This window comes from Nipponia nippon, unplaced genomic scaffold, assembly GCF_047370975.1.
Source record: "Nipponia nippon isolate SJK-2023a ecotype South Korea unplaced genomic scaffold, ASM4737097v1 scaffold_3, whole genome shotgun sequence".
Lineage (NCBI taxonomy): Eukaryota > Metazoa > Chordata > Aves > Pelecaniformes > Threskiornithidae > Nipponia > Nipponia nippon.
In genome coordinates, this window is record NW_028262347.1 from 11533604 (window position 1) to 11551988 (window position 18385).

General features: G+C 36.6%; 1 protein-coding gene across 2 annotated transcripts in view; it reads left to right on the forward strand.

The window, feature by feature from the left end:
* Positions 1 to 18385, forward strand: part of CACNA2D1 (calcium voltage-gated channel auxiliary subunit alpha2delta 1) — a 436336-nt gene that overhangs the window by 189659 nt on the left and 228292 nt on the right. For both annotated transcript variants that reach the window (XM_087765875.1, XM_087765876.1), the window contains exon 4: positions 9846 to 9905. In XM_087765875.1, the coding sequence (XP_087622001.1) occupies positions 9846 to 9905 (60 nt within the window). The remainder of the gene's footprint in view (positions 1 to 9845; positions 9906 to 18385) is intronic.

Sequence of the window (18385 nt, forward strand, 5' to 3'; positions counted from 1 at the left end):
TCAAGCTCTGAATTTTATTATGAACAAAGTTACATGTTCCATAGGCCCATTTCTGGAAATGCTACTGCAGGCTTAAGTGCTATCTCAGTTTCATGATAAATCATTAACTACTTTGGGCTTTTGTCATGCTGGTTTAGGTTATGAATGTGTCTTAATGAAATAAAACAATTTAGTCCTATTCTACAGAGGAAGAGCTGGTAAGGAGCTTTGTTCACTCTTCTTATATCTCAAAATTCTGGATTTTGTTCTTCTTTATAGAAATACCTATGAAATTGTGAGAGAGCTTAAAGCTATTTCTGATGATGTGGCCAAAAGAGACAGCTGACTATCTGTTCAGCAGAGATTTTAAATTGCCAGCTTTCTGATCTGCTTTTGGGATTATAGCAGCATTACATTCAAATGTGTTTTGTAGCACACAAAATGTGAGTAAATCCAGAACTCACTACACTTTCTTTAATGTAGCATTTTGTACCTGGTTCACTTCTGCGAATTGCATTAACTAGCAGAATGCTATGATTTTAAACAAACAAGCAAAAAAATTGCTAACAGTTATTTGAATATTCAATATATATTGAATATTGTTATCGACTTATATCAATATATACATTGATATAACGATATATTGTTATTGAACTCATATGAAACTGGGACATTCTGTTAAATGTGTTGTTCAGTTTGTTTATACAATGAGGCAAAATGCAATTGCTGTTGCATCCCCTATTTGTTTAAAGATTAGTGTTTCGTTAGTGTTTTTCTCGAGTAAGTGATGCAAACCTGTATCAATGTTTTCTTCTCCCTGTCCTTAGTAAGGTGTTTACCTGATTTGTTCCTTTTCCTACTTTTGCCTTTGAAATTAGGCAGCTGCATGTGTATTTCAGTTGTGGCTGTTCCTGTTTGGATCCTAGTCAGATTTTAATGGAACTGCTAACATGTATAAATTTTGAGCAGCTAAGGGTGTTTTGTTTGGGTTTTATTACTGGATACTTAATGAGTAGATATTAAAGGAGCTGTGAAGCAAGCTGAACTGCATCTAAGTTTTGGGTTTTTTTTTATAAGTTAGAGGAAAATTACATTGTTGACATTTTAGAACACCTGTTTTGGAGTAGGTTAAATTTGATATTTCTAAAATAAATTTATTTAGTCCTGATTTCTCCCTGGGTTGCTAAACACTACACAGACACTACAGTTGAAAAAGCGGGGTAAGAAGGCATGCCTACTCCATATACTTGTCATCATCTAATCGTGCCTGTGAAGTTACTAGCTCAGCTGTGAAGCTTCAAAGAGTTTCCTAAGGCAGGCAGTGAACCGGAGCTGGTGGTGGTACACAATTTGTGATTTGTCTGAGCAGCTGGCAATTGCAGTCTAATGGGTTCAGCATGTGTCCTTCACTTTGAGCTTGTTTAAAATTATAACACTAATGTGACTTGCATTTAAGACATATGAATTATTAGAGTGAAAATGTCATAAGCTCTAAGGGTTTGAAACCTCTGCAAATGAGAAGGATAAATTATATGTTAAAAGAAGTGGTCTTTTGCTGATTCTATACACCACTCCAGCAAAATTCCACTGCTAGATGTCAAGATGCCTTTGACAGACTATTTCTTACTCTTCTTTTCTGATCGTTTTTCTTCATGACTTTATCTACAGTTCTTTCTATCTTACTCTTTTGTCTACTGAAGCATAATTGGCAGTATCAGGTTGTCATAATATTGCCCAGCTTCTCAAATCTCCTGATTGCACACATCCTAGAAATATACTCAGACTTGGGAACTGAACCTCCTTCCTCCCCCCTTCTCCCCATAAATGTGGAAAATGTAGATTTTAACAAAGTGTTAGTTTTCTACCTTCTGATGAGAATTTCCTACATTCCTTATTGCTGTTTAACAGTTGAACAGAATTATTTTGTACACTCATTCTGCAGCATACGAAGTTTGTAGGATATTTCATACAAACAATATTTCGTACCTCATGGACTGGACTCAGTGCTCCAGTCATAGAAAACAATTTTGTGCGCCCTCTGTTCTTCATTGTGACTGTATTTAGTTTGTGATTTTTCAGTGATGGATAGTTCCAGCTGTTCTGAGATTTGTTTTCAGGACAGAATCAAAGATTGTTTTACCTTAACTGCATTTGACTACTTTTAGATTCTTACTAAATCTTAACTAAGAATACTACTTTAGTATAATATATTTAAAACCCACTTTCGGCACTCTTTTAGGAGTAGGTGTAGTACTAGCACTATGTCATATTTGTCTTCTCTGTTTGACAATTTGCTACCATTAGTTAAGTTCTTAAATCCACACAATAAGAGAAAAGAAGAAATAGGAGAGAAGAGCTCTTTCTCGTTCATGTTTTAAAGCAGGGCTACTTTTATGTAGTGGAGAAGTGTTACTGTGCCAAATGGTCTTTTGGTTTTATCCTTTCTGACTTTTCTTATATGACAGTTTTTTCAGAGACAGGTGATTGCACATGACATTTTAGATGCCAAAAGCCACATGAGTGATGTATTCATTTAGGGTCTCCCTATTTTAGTTTTCCCTGTTAAAATCAATACGATTATTCATATTCGAAAGCATTAACTTCACCTGAAATATTGTAATCTCAAGTACTCTAGGTCAGATTTGGCTTCTCATTGATTTCAGACCTTATTTAAACCAGTGGTTTATTTTATTTTAAGTTTTCTGCTTCAGAATTGGAAATCCACCACAGGGGTAAAATTTCTCTGTGGAGAATCATCTTGATTCTTCCTTCACTCATTTAATTAAAGAATAGGAATAAAGATTGTCTTGAATCATAATGATTTTCATTACAGTTATTAACAGATATAGAAATTCTTTAAAGCCCTGTCTTCTAAATATATGGAAGGTGATAATAAATTTTTCCATTAGATTTGTTTTTAGCCAACATGACAGCCTTGTGTTGGATATGAGGTCATCTTGTTAGAAAAACTGATTAAGAAGGTCTGAAATAGAATTATTGTTCATGTGAATAAAACAGAAAAGGCTTAAAATGCATTAGACAAGCACACAAAATAAGTAATTTTCTGTTTATTGTTTAATTGAAGTTGAGTTTTGTAATCTACGGCTGGATTAAAAAAAAGAATAAATCTAGCAATTTAGGTTGTTGGTAATGGTTAATAGTGGAAGACAAAGTTTGAAGCGTTCTTTTGAATTGTGGTCCAAAGTATAATAACATCATTTTTTTAAAGAATTGTGCTAATTGCTGATTGTATTAGATTACCTATAAATTTAGACCAGTAATTTATATAAAGTGTGCTTTGGTAAGGCTCACAATGTCAGCAGACGTCTAACCTACCCTTTTTCCTTATGAATATGACTCATGCCTGCCCCAGATGACAAAAGTGAAACTGGCTCCAGGCAGTAGCTGGGGAATATATCCTACGAGGTCTATGTTGAAAACAGGAGACCAATTATAAACATACTCTTTGTGACCTTATGTGCTTTAGATACCCTCATTAACAGACCACAGAGCAGGTTGCCATCATGTGGCACAGCAGATGCTAGAGCAGGAAAGAGGCTGTGACTCTGCAGTGTAAATGCATGAAGTAAAACCATGCTGCAAATCAGCACAAAACAAAAACCTACTGTTGGTCACCGTAAAAAAAAATCTAAAAAAAACTTTAAAAAAATCTTAAAAAATCTGTGTGAGTATTGAAATTCTGGTTACACTTATACTGAGGATTATCGTATTTACATAGTGGAATACAGCAATGCATAGGATAACAGTTCTTACTTGAGGTAGGGAAATATGAATTCTCATGGAAACTTATGTGCTACAGTGTTAGTGATCAAAATATTTTTAAAAGCAAAAAAAAAAATAGTTGGAAGAGGAGATCCAACCTTGTGTTACAATTTAAATCAGCAAAATTAGGTATATGTTTGGTTCAATCTAAGACATTGTTTTATGATTGGGACCATTTTACCAAAACCAATGTGCCACAGCTTCACCAAATCTAGATCAGCTTTTGTGCTGATAATTATGAATGGCCACTTGTGAGAAAGGTCATATAGCAAATATCTTCATAAGAGTTACATGTAAAAAGGTAATCAGTCCCTATTAACCCCTCCCATGCCCCACTGGGAGTATGGAAATAAAGAGAAAGAAAAGTAAATCCACGTGTAATGATATGGGGGTTATGATCTTGCTATCATTAGCACTCCCAAGTTCACTTTTTGGCTACTGACCTTCCAGTTTGCAAGTGTTTCTTATTGAAATTGCACCCCCTTGGGCCAATCTGGGTGATCTTTTTATACAATAGGATAATAGGGTAATTCATGGCTATTTGACTAATTCATTGCCAAGAGTTACTACAAAAAGAAAACGGTCCATGCAAGTAAAGACAGTAGAATCAAGGCAAAAAAAAAAAAAAAGTTCTAATTTGGTTTAATACAGAATGTAACAGCTTACTGAGGTGAAAATGCAATTCTTTCTTTAAAATTCTTTCAGCCTGTGTTAAATTTACAGTGAAATAACAGTATCAGTCTTCCACTGACGCTTCAGACACCTTATCCCAGTCTTATAAAATTTTTCCCTCATATATCTGTCTTGTAAGTGATGTGCAATTCATAATTGTCTACGGAAGAACACTATTTGTATTTCAGATACATATATGAAAACCATGTTTGAAACTGCTGTTGCACATACTCCTTTTGGCTTTTACGCTGTTCATGCAAGAACAGGATTGAATATTTGGATCATATTAAAATCAGGTTTTGAAGTTCATTGTATGTTTCTACATTGTTCTATTTAAGCTTGATATTGATATATTCTTCCTGGGTATATATCTTCTTAAAATAACCTAAAAATTTCATGGATTTGACATTTTGGAAAGCTTTGAGAGGCTATTAATGTCTAATAACTCTAAGCTTACACATTTTGTAGTAGCTTAATATATCAAGGGGTAGTCACATATTATTTTCAAGATAAAATACTTAAAGGAGAGTGAGAAACACAAAAGAAAGATTGATTTCATTGTACTGAATATAATTGTAATTGGGCCATTAGTTGACAGAATTCTGTGCTGGCTAGGAGGAGATAAAGATATGACATATGCGCACAAAAATGAAGGCTGGAGGATGAATAGGCCTTCTAGGGAGTTGATCTTTACAGATCAGATAAAGATTCCTCAGGTCTCTTTCTTGCAGTCTGTGCTACATCAAAGGCTGTCTTTCAGAGGCGGTAACCTGCACGTGGAAGCTGGGGACAAGACCTTCGAAAATAGACAGTTCTGAGATTGACAGGCAGCTGGGCTTTGGGTTTTTAGTTGTTGGTTTGCTTTTTTTGTGTGTGTAATCTTTTGTAATCCCTTTAAAAGTTAAAGAAAAGTTCATAGGCTGATGGAGTAGGTAACACTTGCATCTTATCTATCTTTCCCAATAGCTGTTTTACTTTAAAGGTAACCAGTCTCTTTAAAAGGTTTAAGGAAATCTAATGGAAGGTAATTCTTGACTTCTTTCAAAGTTTGATTAAAAATACTTATTTGTGGGCAGTGGCTGTCTTTCAAGAGATAATTGTTCTTTTATTGATGAGCTAAGTATTTTGAAAATTCGTGAAAATAATGCACCCTGCACAACCTTTAGAAAATAGCAAGGGAGAGAGCAGTTCTCATTCATTAAAAAAAGTTAAAATTAAAAAAAAAAAAAAAGAGGTACAAAGAATTGTTTCATCTGGGAACATTTATTAAATAAATGCTTGTTTAATAACAGTGTTTTCAAGCACCTTAAATTTGACATCAGCTACTGTGTCAATGACATTGGCTAAATCCAGCATCAGCCCTTTTGTTCTCTTACTTAGAAGCACCATCTCACAGCTGTTGGGCATCCTCCAAAAGCATAGTAGTAGATGCTACAGCATTTTGTTAGCTTTTGCAGCCCTCTCTTCCTGATCATGGTTTCTCAATTTATGTACTACTTCAGAGTGATTTGAGTATCATTGCCATAACCTGAGAATCCTTGTTCTCCAGCAGACTGGACAAAGTAGGTTTTTTTAAAATACTTTGAAGTAAGCCAGAATGTTTCTGTTACATGTTAGTTTTGTTCCTTTTCCCCTTTTTAGTGGTGTTTGGTTTTTCATCCTCTCTATCTAAAAAGATGATGTTAAATAGAGCTTCATTCAACGCCTGAAAACATCTCACAACTTTTGTCTTCACAGCAGGCAAGGAGTAAGAAATGATTAAAACCTAATATGTAGAAATATTGTTTTGCATGTTTGTTTTAGAATAATTTCTGCTTATTTTCTAAAATTTATTTCATAAAAATATGAGCTTAACGTTATAGTATTTGCTAGAGAAGCCTGTGGGGAACTGCAGTGGGTCATGGTGTTAAAGAAGGTGTTACCTTATTAAACTCTCGTTGTAATGAGAGGGCAAATGGGAAGTGTCAGGTGTCAGCCTGCCGTTGTGTTACTCTTCTGTTGGCGTTCTCCAGAGACTCCTCCATCAAAACAGGGAAGGCAAGACCTGACATTTGCATACCTCAAAAGGAAGCAGACATGATTTCTTTGAGAGAGACGAAAAATTAGTCTTTCCTTGTGTCACAATAAGGGGCATAGGTAACTTGAGTTTGCTTCACAACCTAGCTATTTTTGACCCAAGTCTTGACTTCTTACTCTTGGTCTTAACAAAGCACTCGCTGTGGAACGGTGAATATCTCAGTCATTAGACTCCATGTTGCTGTAGCGGTAGCATTTCTCCTTGCATAGAAATGAGGAACTTGTCAGAACACCTTAGCTTCATGAAATACTTTTTAATTTTTTTGTAATTTATTTTGAATACTCCTCCCTTATCTTTCCTAAAAATATCAAAGGTATTACACAGGAGACAATGATTCCTAGTGACTGGACAAGGGGTAATGACTTTAAACTGAAAGAGAGTAAATTTAGATTAGATATGAGGAAGAAATTATTCACTATGAGAGTGGTGAGGCTCTGGAACAGGTTGCCCAGAGAGGTTGTGGATGCCCCATCCCTGGAAGCATTCAAGGCCAGGTTGGATGGGACTTTGGGCAACCTGGTCTAGTGGAAGGTGTCTCTGCCCGTGGCAGGGAGGTTGGAACCAGATAATCTTTAATGTCCCTTCCAACCCAAACCATTCTATGAGTCTGTGATTCTGGTTTTTGCATGCACAGACTTCCTATCAGTCAACCCATATCTTTTGAGAAAACACCTGCTTCTTGAAAATTAAGTCCTTGCACGATCTGTGTCTGTATGATAGCCTGCACACAGATGTTGATAAAGTCTTCTGCTGGAGAGGAGCTGGGTAATCAGAGGCCTGGCTCGTGGTTGTGTAGGTTTTCGTTTGAATGAGTCAAGGAGCACAGCTGTTTTGTCGTTGTTCATCATCGTAACTGGTTGCTTGTGCTTTTATATGAGCTTGACTACCTTTAATAACCTTTAACCTTATGCTCTGTGTGCATACCTCAAATGACAACTTCTCATTTTGAAAGCTATTTTAAGATATAAAGAGCTGTTGAAATTGTGTGTAGTGTTATTTAGCAGGTTATTTAGACAATTAGGATGAATTCTAATTTAAACCTGACTGAAAAATTCTTCAAGGAGAAGAATTTGATGTGGAGTATTCTTTTTTCCTCCATTTAAGACCAACGCCCCCCCCCAAAAAAAAAAAAAAAAACTACCAACGAAAACCTTTTACTTTTTTAATTTGCTTTTAGCATTTTTGTTTTATAGTACAGATTAGCTGAAGGATCTACTAACCTTTCATGAAGCTGTGGCATTTCAAGTGTGGCTGCAGTTCTTTCCATGCGAAATTCATAGTAATGTTAATGATCATTATATATTCCTCTTCATAATCCATTTATCAGTTTGTGCATTTGGGTTCTACTGTCTGCTGTAGGAGACAAGTGCAGTTTGGTGGGTACCTTAAGGTAACAAAGCAGAGTGTGAGGGAAATCTGAGGGCAGTGTTAACTGCAGCTATTTACATGTGTAGTAAGTGTCATCTCTTGCTTTGCTACAATCTGGTGAAACATGACTTAATCAGCTTGAAGTCACCAGAGGATAGACCAGATTTAGATGCAGAACTGACTGTAGTGATTGAAGAAATTAGATGGACAAAATTGTTCTAGTATATTAGCAGAAAACTGAAAATACTGCAGGTATCTGAGGTGTTTGTCCAGTGTGGTCAAGGGAGAGTTGTATTGTGCTTTTTCCCAGTGTAATGCATCAAATTATATCATAGTTTTTCTTTTGTAAATGTGGTACTTGGCTGCTGTGGAGGGTACCTCCAGTTGGCAATGCCTGTAAGATGCTAGTAGCTTTCTATTAGCTAAGAATCATTTGAATTGACAATAAAACGCATGAGTGAGGACACTTATTTTCTGGCAGCAGAGCACACAGGTTTATTGAGGTTTTTTTGTTTATATAGGATGATTGCAAATGTAAAAGAATGGAAAAGATCCTAAGTTTTGCTTTGTGAAATTTATCATCCTGATAGTTGTTAGAGAGGGAAGTGGGAGTGCCCTCATGGGGTCAGATAACATAGTGGTTGCCATCCCAGCCTGGGGCTGAGGGGAGATTCTGGCAGCACCGTCTCTACGGATCCAGAGCAGAGACTTTCTGAGACTACCTGAACTTTCTGGTCATATTCCTTTTGGTTGTTAGCAAGAACTAACAGGTGACTCAACTGAAAATGTGACTTAGAACACCAGTTCATTTTATGTAGGAATTGTTCTGAATATTAAAATGACCCTCAGGCTTACTGTGCCCATATTGTTACATGGTAAAGAGTTTTTATCCCTAGTTATCTGGTGGATATAGCCAGGCTATTTCTGTTAGAAAGGGACCATGACTTCCCAGAAACAGTTGCTAAATTTTTATTGGCTTATGCAATAATTTAGTTCTCAAAGTAAGCCACTCAACAATTAGGACATGGCTGAGTCCACATGAACTACATTCACATCAGGTAGCTGCTGCTTCTGGGTGAGCTTGCTTGCTTTCAGGATGGGTGCTTGCCTCCAAGGCTGCCGGCACTGGGGATGCTGTGCAGCTCAGCTGGAGAACACACATTATGCTTGGCAACTTTTGTATGCAAAATTGTAGTAAACTCCTCGTAAGCATGTACAAATGGCTGCTTTTTCAAAGACTTATAATTTTGTATGAGGAGAGACATGTCACCAACCCAATGGATGTGTCCGTAAAAGAGACTGATGTGCAAGAACATCATCTGATCATTCCTACCCATGGGGCTAAGTGGACAAACTGGATTTCTGTCAATTTAATTTAAATGGGAAAAATGCCCTCTCGGAGCATGCCTGTTACTCTCCAACTGCTGATGTGTATTCAGTCCATGGGACCAGACTACTGCTAGTCCAAATTACTGAGTTTTTATGGGTCCCTAATAGTCACAGGGGATGTCAGTACTTCCTATAATTGAAGTTAACTAATTTAATGGAGAAATAAATGTCCATAATACAGTGTTTTCAGATTTTAATAAATACTTGTCATTCGATGGTAGATTAAATTAATACATATAAGGCAAAGCAGTGCGTGTAAGGAGAAAGTATTTTCAGAAGGATATTGATGGATTTTGAATTTAACTAGAACTTCTTAAATGACATTGGAATGAGGGTTAAGTTTTCTAATGCATGATTACAGTACTTAAATAAGAAAATAATAGAGAAAGCATTTTTGAAATGAGATGGTGCTTTACTCAAATATACATAATTTTCAAGTAAGTGCAAAAAAGCATACATACATAGAAAATTATATAGAGAACACATGTATATGAAGAAACTAAAAAGGAAAGACTTTTTGCTATGTGAAGAATCAGTAAAGACTAAAATGTATGTCCTCTCTCTCTTTGGTCTTCAGCGCCTCGCTAAAGAAGCAGAGAAGTACCAAGCATCACATCAGTGGAGGGATGAGTTTGGGGTAAGTAAGTTTCAGTTTTTCTTCTTTTAACCTTCTTGGACTTTTCCTCTTTGAAATGTTGTCTGTGTTCTTACAAACATGGTGTTTATATATCAACCACGGAAGGAGTCATTGACTATGAATGGGCATTTTATTTTATTCAGTAAACAGAGTCTCAGTCTGGGTGTCTAGAGAATAAAGCGGACTTTTCACTTCAGAAATTCATAGGGAGCTTCACAGCCGCAGGGATGTAGCTCTAAGGTGTACACAAGAGATCTGTTTGTTTTGACATACAAGGAATGGTTACAGAGAAGACATCTGAGTGATGGTTACTACCTGTTAAAAGTGTGCTACTCCAAGCACTGAAACACAGAATCATAGAAGAGATTTTTACAGGTTGGTTTTTTGCTTATGTGGTGGAAAAAAGCAGGAAAAAGCTTAATACAGAAGGATTCGGTTATCCACATGACTGACTATATTGGGAGTCATAGACTATTTTTTTAGAATCCTTTTCCATACTTTAATAACTGCATCTCTTCAATATTCTAGTACTACTGAAAGAGGCCCTAACCTGGTCAAACACTAAACTATCTTCTTCAATCATTTCAGACTTTACTGAAAGACAAGTGAGATGATTGTGAAATGTACAACATTAATTCTTTATTACCGATCAAGCCAAGTTAATATTGTGCTGCTTGATTATAAGCCTGTTAATTTTAGGCTACAGTTCCCTGCTAAGTGTCAAAGTCATTTATTATGCCTTCATTGCCTGTTCCTCTAGAAATAAAAGCAGACAGTGCTTTTACGTGATGCTGCTACAAACCTAGACTGTGTTTGCACATCCACTAGAATCATAGTGGCACACAGTTAAATGCACAATGGTTTTCTATAATGCCCTTTCTGATCCAGTGTTCATCAGACACTTGGAGATCTGAAAACAAACATACAAAAAAACCCCCAAAGGTCAGGCCAAATAATTCAGGTAAGAGTGACTGGCTTTTAGGAGTGCAAAGAGGGTCTGGACACAACCTGAAAGCTTTTAAGTGTGCTCTCTGCCCAGGCACAGCTTCTAATACACAGTAAAACACAGAATGCATATTCCATAGGCATGCAATAATGAGAATGCCACCGCGACCTTTTCTGCTAATCTGTCTCTGTTTTGAATAGAAAACAAAGCCTGCAGGTTTGAGGGACTCAGTGCAGTACAGTGTGAATACAGTCAGATGCTCTTTCGAATCGTTTTGCTTCTTACTGTACACACTGGCATCGTATCAACAACACCGTTTCAGCTTTTGGTTTTCTTTTTGCCCTTTACTTGCAGTAGAAGTCAGTCATATCAGAGAGGCTTCTGGTCTTATCAGAATTCATTGCCGAGGAGAGATCTCAAAGTAATTTTGAAATGTGATTTTATATTAATGTTGTGGCTCAGGCAAAGGCTATGGTCAGAATAAAATGAAAAAAAATGTGGTTGGATTTATAATAAAGTAACTGCAAACTGAGCTTGTGCTTTACTGTTTTGAATTTGGATGAGAACAGTGTGCACTGTATAATAACCTTGACATTAGGTTATGCAATTAAATTTCAAATAAATGTATTAAGCCTCTTATAATTTAATTTGCTCCATTTTTGCCAGAAGTAATCTTTCTTCTCTTCCGGCCTACTTTTTAGAAAATGCCTGCTCAAATTAGTTTGCACACAGATCTTTCTGATAAACTTAATTTTCACTGGAAGATTCATTCTCCTAATGGCTGTGATGGAAAATAGAAGATATACTGTAAAACTTTCTGTGGATGGGGGTTCTTAAAGTACTTCTGATAGCATTATGAATGGTCTACATCATGCTGTATGAGGTTTATTTCTTGTCCAGGATTTGGTTTTGGGTGATGAAAGCCCTTCCAGCAGCATTGCACATGAGTCACTGCAGAAAGAAACTCTTTGGGACAATCTATTTCTGCTTCTAATGAGCTCACGATCAGCAATGCCCTTGACAGTCATATTGCAGCCGAATAATAGCCTATGAAGTTTTAAGGAGAAAATATCACAAACATTCCTTCTGGGGAAGTATATATGAGCTGACTATAGTGGAACAAATCCAAAAGAGGAAGGGCAAAGAGGGCTGGCCATAATACCAAGGTCTATATGGAGCTACAAGGGATGTGTCAATCAAAAGACTGCCAGAGTGCCTGTTCTAACACCTTATTCAAAATATGAATGTTTATTGTGCAGTTTGCAGCAATAGAAGTGTGTAGGCTTCTTGTAAAGACTTTTAAAGGTTTTATTTGCAGGTTAATGTTGCAGTATAATAAAAATTCAGCATCCTCAGATACGGTCTTTTGAAATTAGCTAGTACAGGGAAAAATCTTTGAAGATCCAGATTTCATCCCACAGCCTCATTTTTGTTATTTCAGCTAATAATTTAATCTAAAGACTGTCAGAATTGTCTAAAGGAGGGAATTTGCTTACCTTTTAGAAAAAAAGTTGGGACTAAACCATTGACAGAAACACAAAGCCACATCTACTAAAATCCCTTTTCTCTACTATTTGTAATTGAATGAGAGTAGAATTTCTTCCAATATTTGTAGTACTGCAGTATATTAAATTCCAGCTACTTCAAGAAGACCAAGCAAAGAAAAACAAAAGTGAAAATTTAAGTTTTGGGTTTTCATGGCCCTCTTCTGGACCCGCTCGAGCATGTCTATGTCTTTCTTATGCTGGGGGCCCCTGAGCTGAACACAGTACTCCACGTGGGGTCTCACGAGGACTGAGTAGAGGGGCAGAATCACCTCCTTCGACCTGCTGGCCACACTTGATGTAGCTCAGGATGTGACTGGCTTTCTGGGCTGCTAGTGCCCATTGCTGGCTCATATTCAGTTTTTCATTCACCAACACCACCAAGTCCTTCTCCACAGGGTTGCTCTCAATCCACTCATTGCCCAGCCTATATCCATGTTTGGGATTGCCCCGACCCACATGCAGGACCTTACACTTGGCCTTGTTGAACTTCACAAGGTTCACATGGGGTCACCTCACCAGCCTGCCAAGGTCCCTCTGGATGGCATCCCTTCCCTATAAAGTATCATCAGCCACACCACTCAGCTTGGTGTCATCCACAAACTTTCTGAGGGTGCACTCAATCCCACTGCCTATGTCCCCAACAAAGTTGTTAAATAATACTGGTCCCAGTACAGATCCCTGAAGGACACCAGTCATCACTGGTCTCCACCCGGACACTGAGCTGTTGACTGCAACTTTTTGAGTGTGACCATCCAGCCAATTCCTTTTCTGAGTGGTCCACTTGTCAAATCCACATCTCTCCATTTTAGAGAAAAGGATGTTGCGTGGGACAGTATCAAATGCTTTGCACAAGTCCAGGTAGATGATGTCAGTAGCTCTTCCTTTCTCCACTGATGCTATAACCCCGTCGTAGAAGGCTACCAAATTTTCCGTGCACAATTTGCCCTCTGTGAAGCCGTGTTGGCTGCCTCAAATCACCTCCCTATCATCCTCCATGTGCCTTAGCATAGTTTCCAGGAGGATCTGCTCCATGATCTTGCCAGGATCAATAGTTAAGGGAATCTTTACCAAAGTTTAAGAATTTTTAAATTTTAGTTTGGTTTTATCTGGAATAATCTGTTCAGGTTTACCAAAACCAAAAATAGCCACGAACATAGAAATCTCTGATTGATATTAATTTGAACCTGGGAAGCTGTGACCCAGCAGCTTACTGAACAGCAAATACCTAGTGTTAGCTAAAGTATTTTCATATTCCTATCCTTCTGTTATCTTTCATAGCTTTCTAAATACATAAATTGACACTGGGGGCTATATATATTCTTTTTATTAAGTGACAGAAATAAAGATCATAATGCATTTTGGTACTTTGCATTGATAATTAAATATCAAAATAATTTTGGCAATTACTAATTAATTTATTAAAAAGTGCAAAATTATTAAAAGGAATATTAATTAAGAATAATAATTAAGAACACTGAATGTCTTCTGAGTGAAAAAGGAAAAAAAAATCATTAATATTGGATTGTAACATGTGTTGTTTCCGGATTAAGCACAAAGTCAATTAAAATGTCTGAACTGCAGTTTACATCTACAGCCCTAAAATAATACTTACCTGTTAGAAAACTATTAAGTCTTTAGAGAATATTTGTGAAGTTTATGAAGGCAAATCCAAAGTGCTTAGCTTCAGGCAAATAAAGAAATGCCATTCTCTGCTTCCTACTCCATTGGTATTGCCCAATTCCCTGGCTGCATGTCCAGCTGGAGAAATAAAACCTACTTAAATGTTTTTAGATTAATGCAGTTACAAATCAGAGGTACAAACCAATATTTCTAAATGAAACAGCCGTGTCAGTTTGAATTTTCTTGTATGCTGCAGAGTGAAAGGGGAGTGGTTTTGACACTTGTGATGGTACAATTATTTTTCTGGCATAGAGATGCATGAAAAAAATTGTACGTGAATTGGAAGAAGGAGGGGAGAAATCTGTATGAAATAATTGCTGTTATTCCCCAAATGGATCTTCTACAATTACATTTGATACCACATTAGATTGCCTTGCAATGGTTGGTTAACTAAAGCAATTTTGTTTCCAGTTGGGTTGCAATATTAATTGTACTTACACATGTATAAACATAAGGGATATCTCATTTGTATTTTAACAAGGGGAGTCTTTATGGATGGCCTATTTAGCATCCACTTATTTATATGAGGACTGAAACTCAGACTTTTAGGAATTAATTATCACATTAAAATGCCACATGAAAAATCCTTTCAATATGCCTTATCTTTTAACCAATAGTGTCATTTTATACTCTTCTGTGTAAATGATGATTTTCTGAGTCCTGGTATTTCTGAGACAGCATTTGCTGTGATGATAATGTGTAGGCTGGTATTAATGTGCCAACTGGGCTTAAAAGTAAAGACAAAAGGTCATGGAAATATTACTTTGGAATTACAATTTTTTTTTCTAGTACAAATATTGGCTGCATAAAACTGTAGTGAAAAGTTGCTCAGCAAAGAAATGGAAGATGAAAAGGATAACTGAGATAAAATAAGTCTCGCATCCCAGGAGCTGATCCAAGAGGTGACCTGCAAGAGGAGAGCAGTAGTATGCATCTCTGTGCTTGACACGTCTTGCAAATTGAAGATTTTCAGGACTGTCTGTAATTTATTGCGGATGTTACAACGGTGCTAAAACATTGCTCTTAAAAGCCTCAACGAGAAAACAAACAAACAAACAAACCACCAAACTTTCAGCTTTAATACTGCTTCATTCTAAAGAGGCAGTTTAGTAAACATGCTTTGTCTTTTGAAAGAGGGAAAAACTCTGTGAAGAAGACAAACTAGAATACTTTTTCTCTCAGATCATCAGAAAGAGGATACAGCTCTCTTACGGCTTGTACCTCTGATCGTCCTCTTTGGTGCAAAGAGCGTCTGTGGGAAATGATGCTGGTTAGATTTGGCTCCAGACCTGGGGTACAGGGAACCAGACCCCACAGGCGCAAGCAGGTGTGGGATCCTTTCCCAGTAAAGTCATACATACTTTACAATTTTGTGGAAGTTTTAACAACACTAATCACGGGCAAAGTGTCAAAGCTGCCTGTATCTTCACACAATGCTCTGATCCAAAACCCAGTGAAATAAATCTTCCATTGATTTTGAATCATTTTGAATAAGGCCTCACACTTCTAAAGCCTATGTGATTTGGAAAAAAATATGCCGAATGATTGATTTAAATTGATAGGCAGATGGTCAAGGTTTTAGGGAGAATAATATGTTATTCTCTGAAGGGCTGTGTGCCACCTTCTCTTCTGTGACATATCGCTTTCATTTGCATATAATTTAAATTAAATGTGCCATATCTCACTGAAAGGAATGAAATGACCTTTTTTCTGTCAGTGGTTGTTTGCACTTTGACATCTTTCTACCCAGGGGACAGAGCTTTGTATGTGCACTGGGTGTGGTAGGAAGGTGAGGTGCAGAGGAAATAAGAATGAATCATATTTACTGAAATTGGGTGGTTTTAGGGCTTGTTCTGATGTTTATTTGATGCTTATCAAATCACTTCACCTTTTTGATTCATAAAAATGTACTGTGAGTATTGCAGGACCAGGCATTTCTGTAACAGCAGTTACAGCATTTGACGCACTCTCACCTTACTTTGCTAGGATCTCCGTAGTTAGTAAGAAGAGATTCCTCTTAATGTAGAAATTCACTGTGAACATGCCCGTGCCGAAGCCTGTTTGGAGACGTGTGACATAGGCTTCACCAGATGAGTGCAGAATTTCCCTGGCATTCCCTGCCAGGAAGAGGATCCCACTGTCTACTTGTCCATCCCCAGCACCTTCCCCTAATGTTTGGATTCTTATTTTCACAGTGTCTCAGCAATGTCTTCTGGTTTACAGATTTCCAGGAGGCACTTGTTAGATATAAGAAATACGTCTTAAAGGCTAAAAAAAAAAAAATCCAGATCATTGGAAAACTTTTTAAGGGTAATGCCTCTCGTGAGCTTGCCTGGAGTTTGATAACTTCCTAGATTCTCTCAGGTGAGTCTTTGAGTCTAGAAATCATTGACATCCTCTAAAATCTGGGTTGCCATAAGAGAGCTCTTCCCTGCTTTTGCTCCATTGTATAAGATCTAATGTGATCCTGCATAAGGATAACCCCAATATAAGTGTTAGTGTGATTAATCATTTGAACACATTTGTAATCACATTTGTAATCCTTGATTTAATTTTTTTCCCACTTTAGGAATTTTAAACCAATTAGGAAGCTAATAAAGAAGATGGCAAACAGTAGCTTTACAATCGGAATCAAGATTATATATCAGCAGGGATTTTAAATGTGTAACTATAGAGGAGCTAGCTTTTCTGCTATATCTTGTGGTCTTTAGATTTTGGTTATTTATCATCTCTTAATATGCTTACATTGAGTATAGGAGTGTAACTTTATAACATAAATCATTGCAAGGATCTCCTCTGGGTAGTGAAGTGCTTCCCTGGTAGGGAACTTGCCAAAAAAGCTTTTAGAGTAAAGTGTAGAAACACCTTCAATCATTGTTGAATCTTTCAAGCATTCCATTTTATCTGAAAAAACAAATATGTTAAAAGACATCTAATACTCTTTTTACTTATTGACCAGGCAACTCATTTAAAAAATGTGCAGCTTCTGAAAAAGAAGTGGAGGGAAGGAGCTGGGAAAGAAAAAAAGAAAGGAAGGTGTGATTTCTCATTATTAAGACACCATACATATGCATTATCACCTTCATTTTGAATGAGTCTTTAATGTGCTTTCTGAACAAACATCATATTAAAAGCAAGATGTACTATTGTACTCCATTTATTAACACCCTGTAGGTTCTTTAGTTTACAATACAGAAGTATGATATGTTAAGAAAAGCTTTCTGCAGGCTGCTGTTGTGCATATTTTCTAAGAGTTCACTGAATTTGTAACACAGATGAAGCTAACAAGTTTTTTGATTTTACCTTTAACCTTCAAATTCAGTTGCTAATGTAAATCTGTGATAAATAATCCTTAGCATTGCCTTACTACCTTTGGTGAATCAGTAAAATCAATTAGAAATGGACTTCAAGGATGTTGTTTATTTTGTCTGTAAGCTTCTTTACCAAATATTTTCAGTTCAAAACTAAGAGTATCTTTCTCCTTGATTCATTCTTGCCAGTATAACTAGGATCTAACTAGTTGCCTCTGTTTCCATTATCTCCTAAGGAAACTCATTTCCCCTGGTGCCCATCACATTCATATTATCCTGACCCTTTTTTACATTGAATTTAGGAAATGTGCCAATGTTTTGGAAAAAGGAGTATTAACCTACTTAACTGTTCTGGTTTTGAGTTACTGATAGGAGGAGAGAAGGTATTTTTTTTAATTAAAAGAAAAAAATTATATAACTGAATGCACATAGAAAGTTAATCAGTGGAGTAAGACAGTAACATTCAAATATAGCTTTTCATAATGGAAACAGACTTCTAAAATATTGAGAAATTCAGAAAATATTACAAAGTTTTGATTCTTACTTCAGAGAAGGAATGCCATTCATAATAGCAAACCCTAGAGATTTTTTTATAAAAGCAAATTAGAGCCAAAATATTTTTAAAATGTTTCCTGTCAAAAAGGGCAAATACTGGGAATATATAGATATGGGCTTAGGACTATGCATATTATTTCATGCTAAAAATCGAGCCTTTCTGAAATTCTGAGATGAGTGGGTTGGATTTTTGTGAGTAGAGATATTTGTGTTTTTCTTTACTCCATTTCCTTCTATTTTTTTCAAATGACAAAACCACAGGAGTCATGCAGGCCTAGATAGCTTACCTTGTCCTTTTGCCACAGGATTCCTGTAAGATACTAGATGAAAATTCAGCTTGTGTTTGTCACAACTCATCATCTTTAGAAAGAGCAAAAGGAGCTAACATGGAAGTTAGAGGGTTTATGTATTTAAAAGTATGTAGGCCTCAGAGATATCATG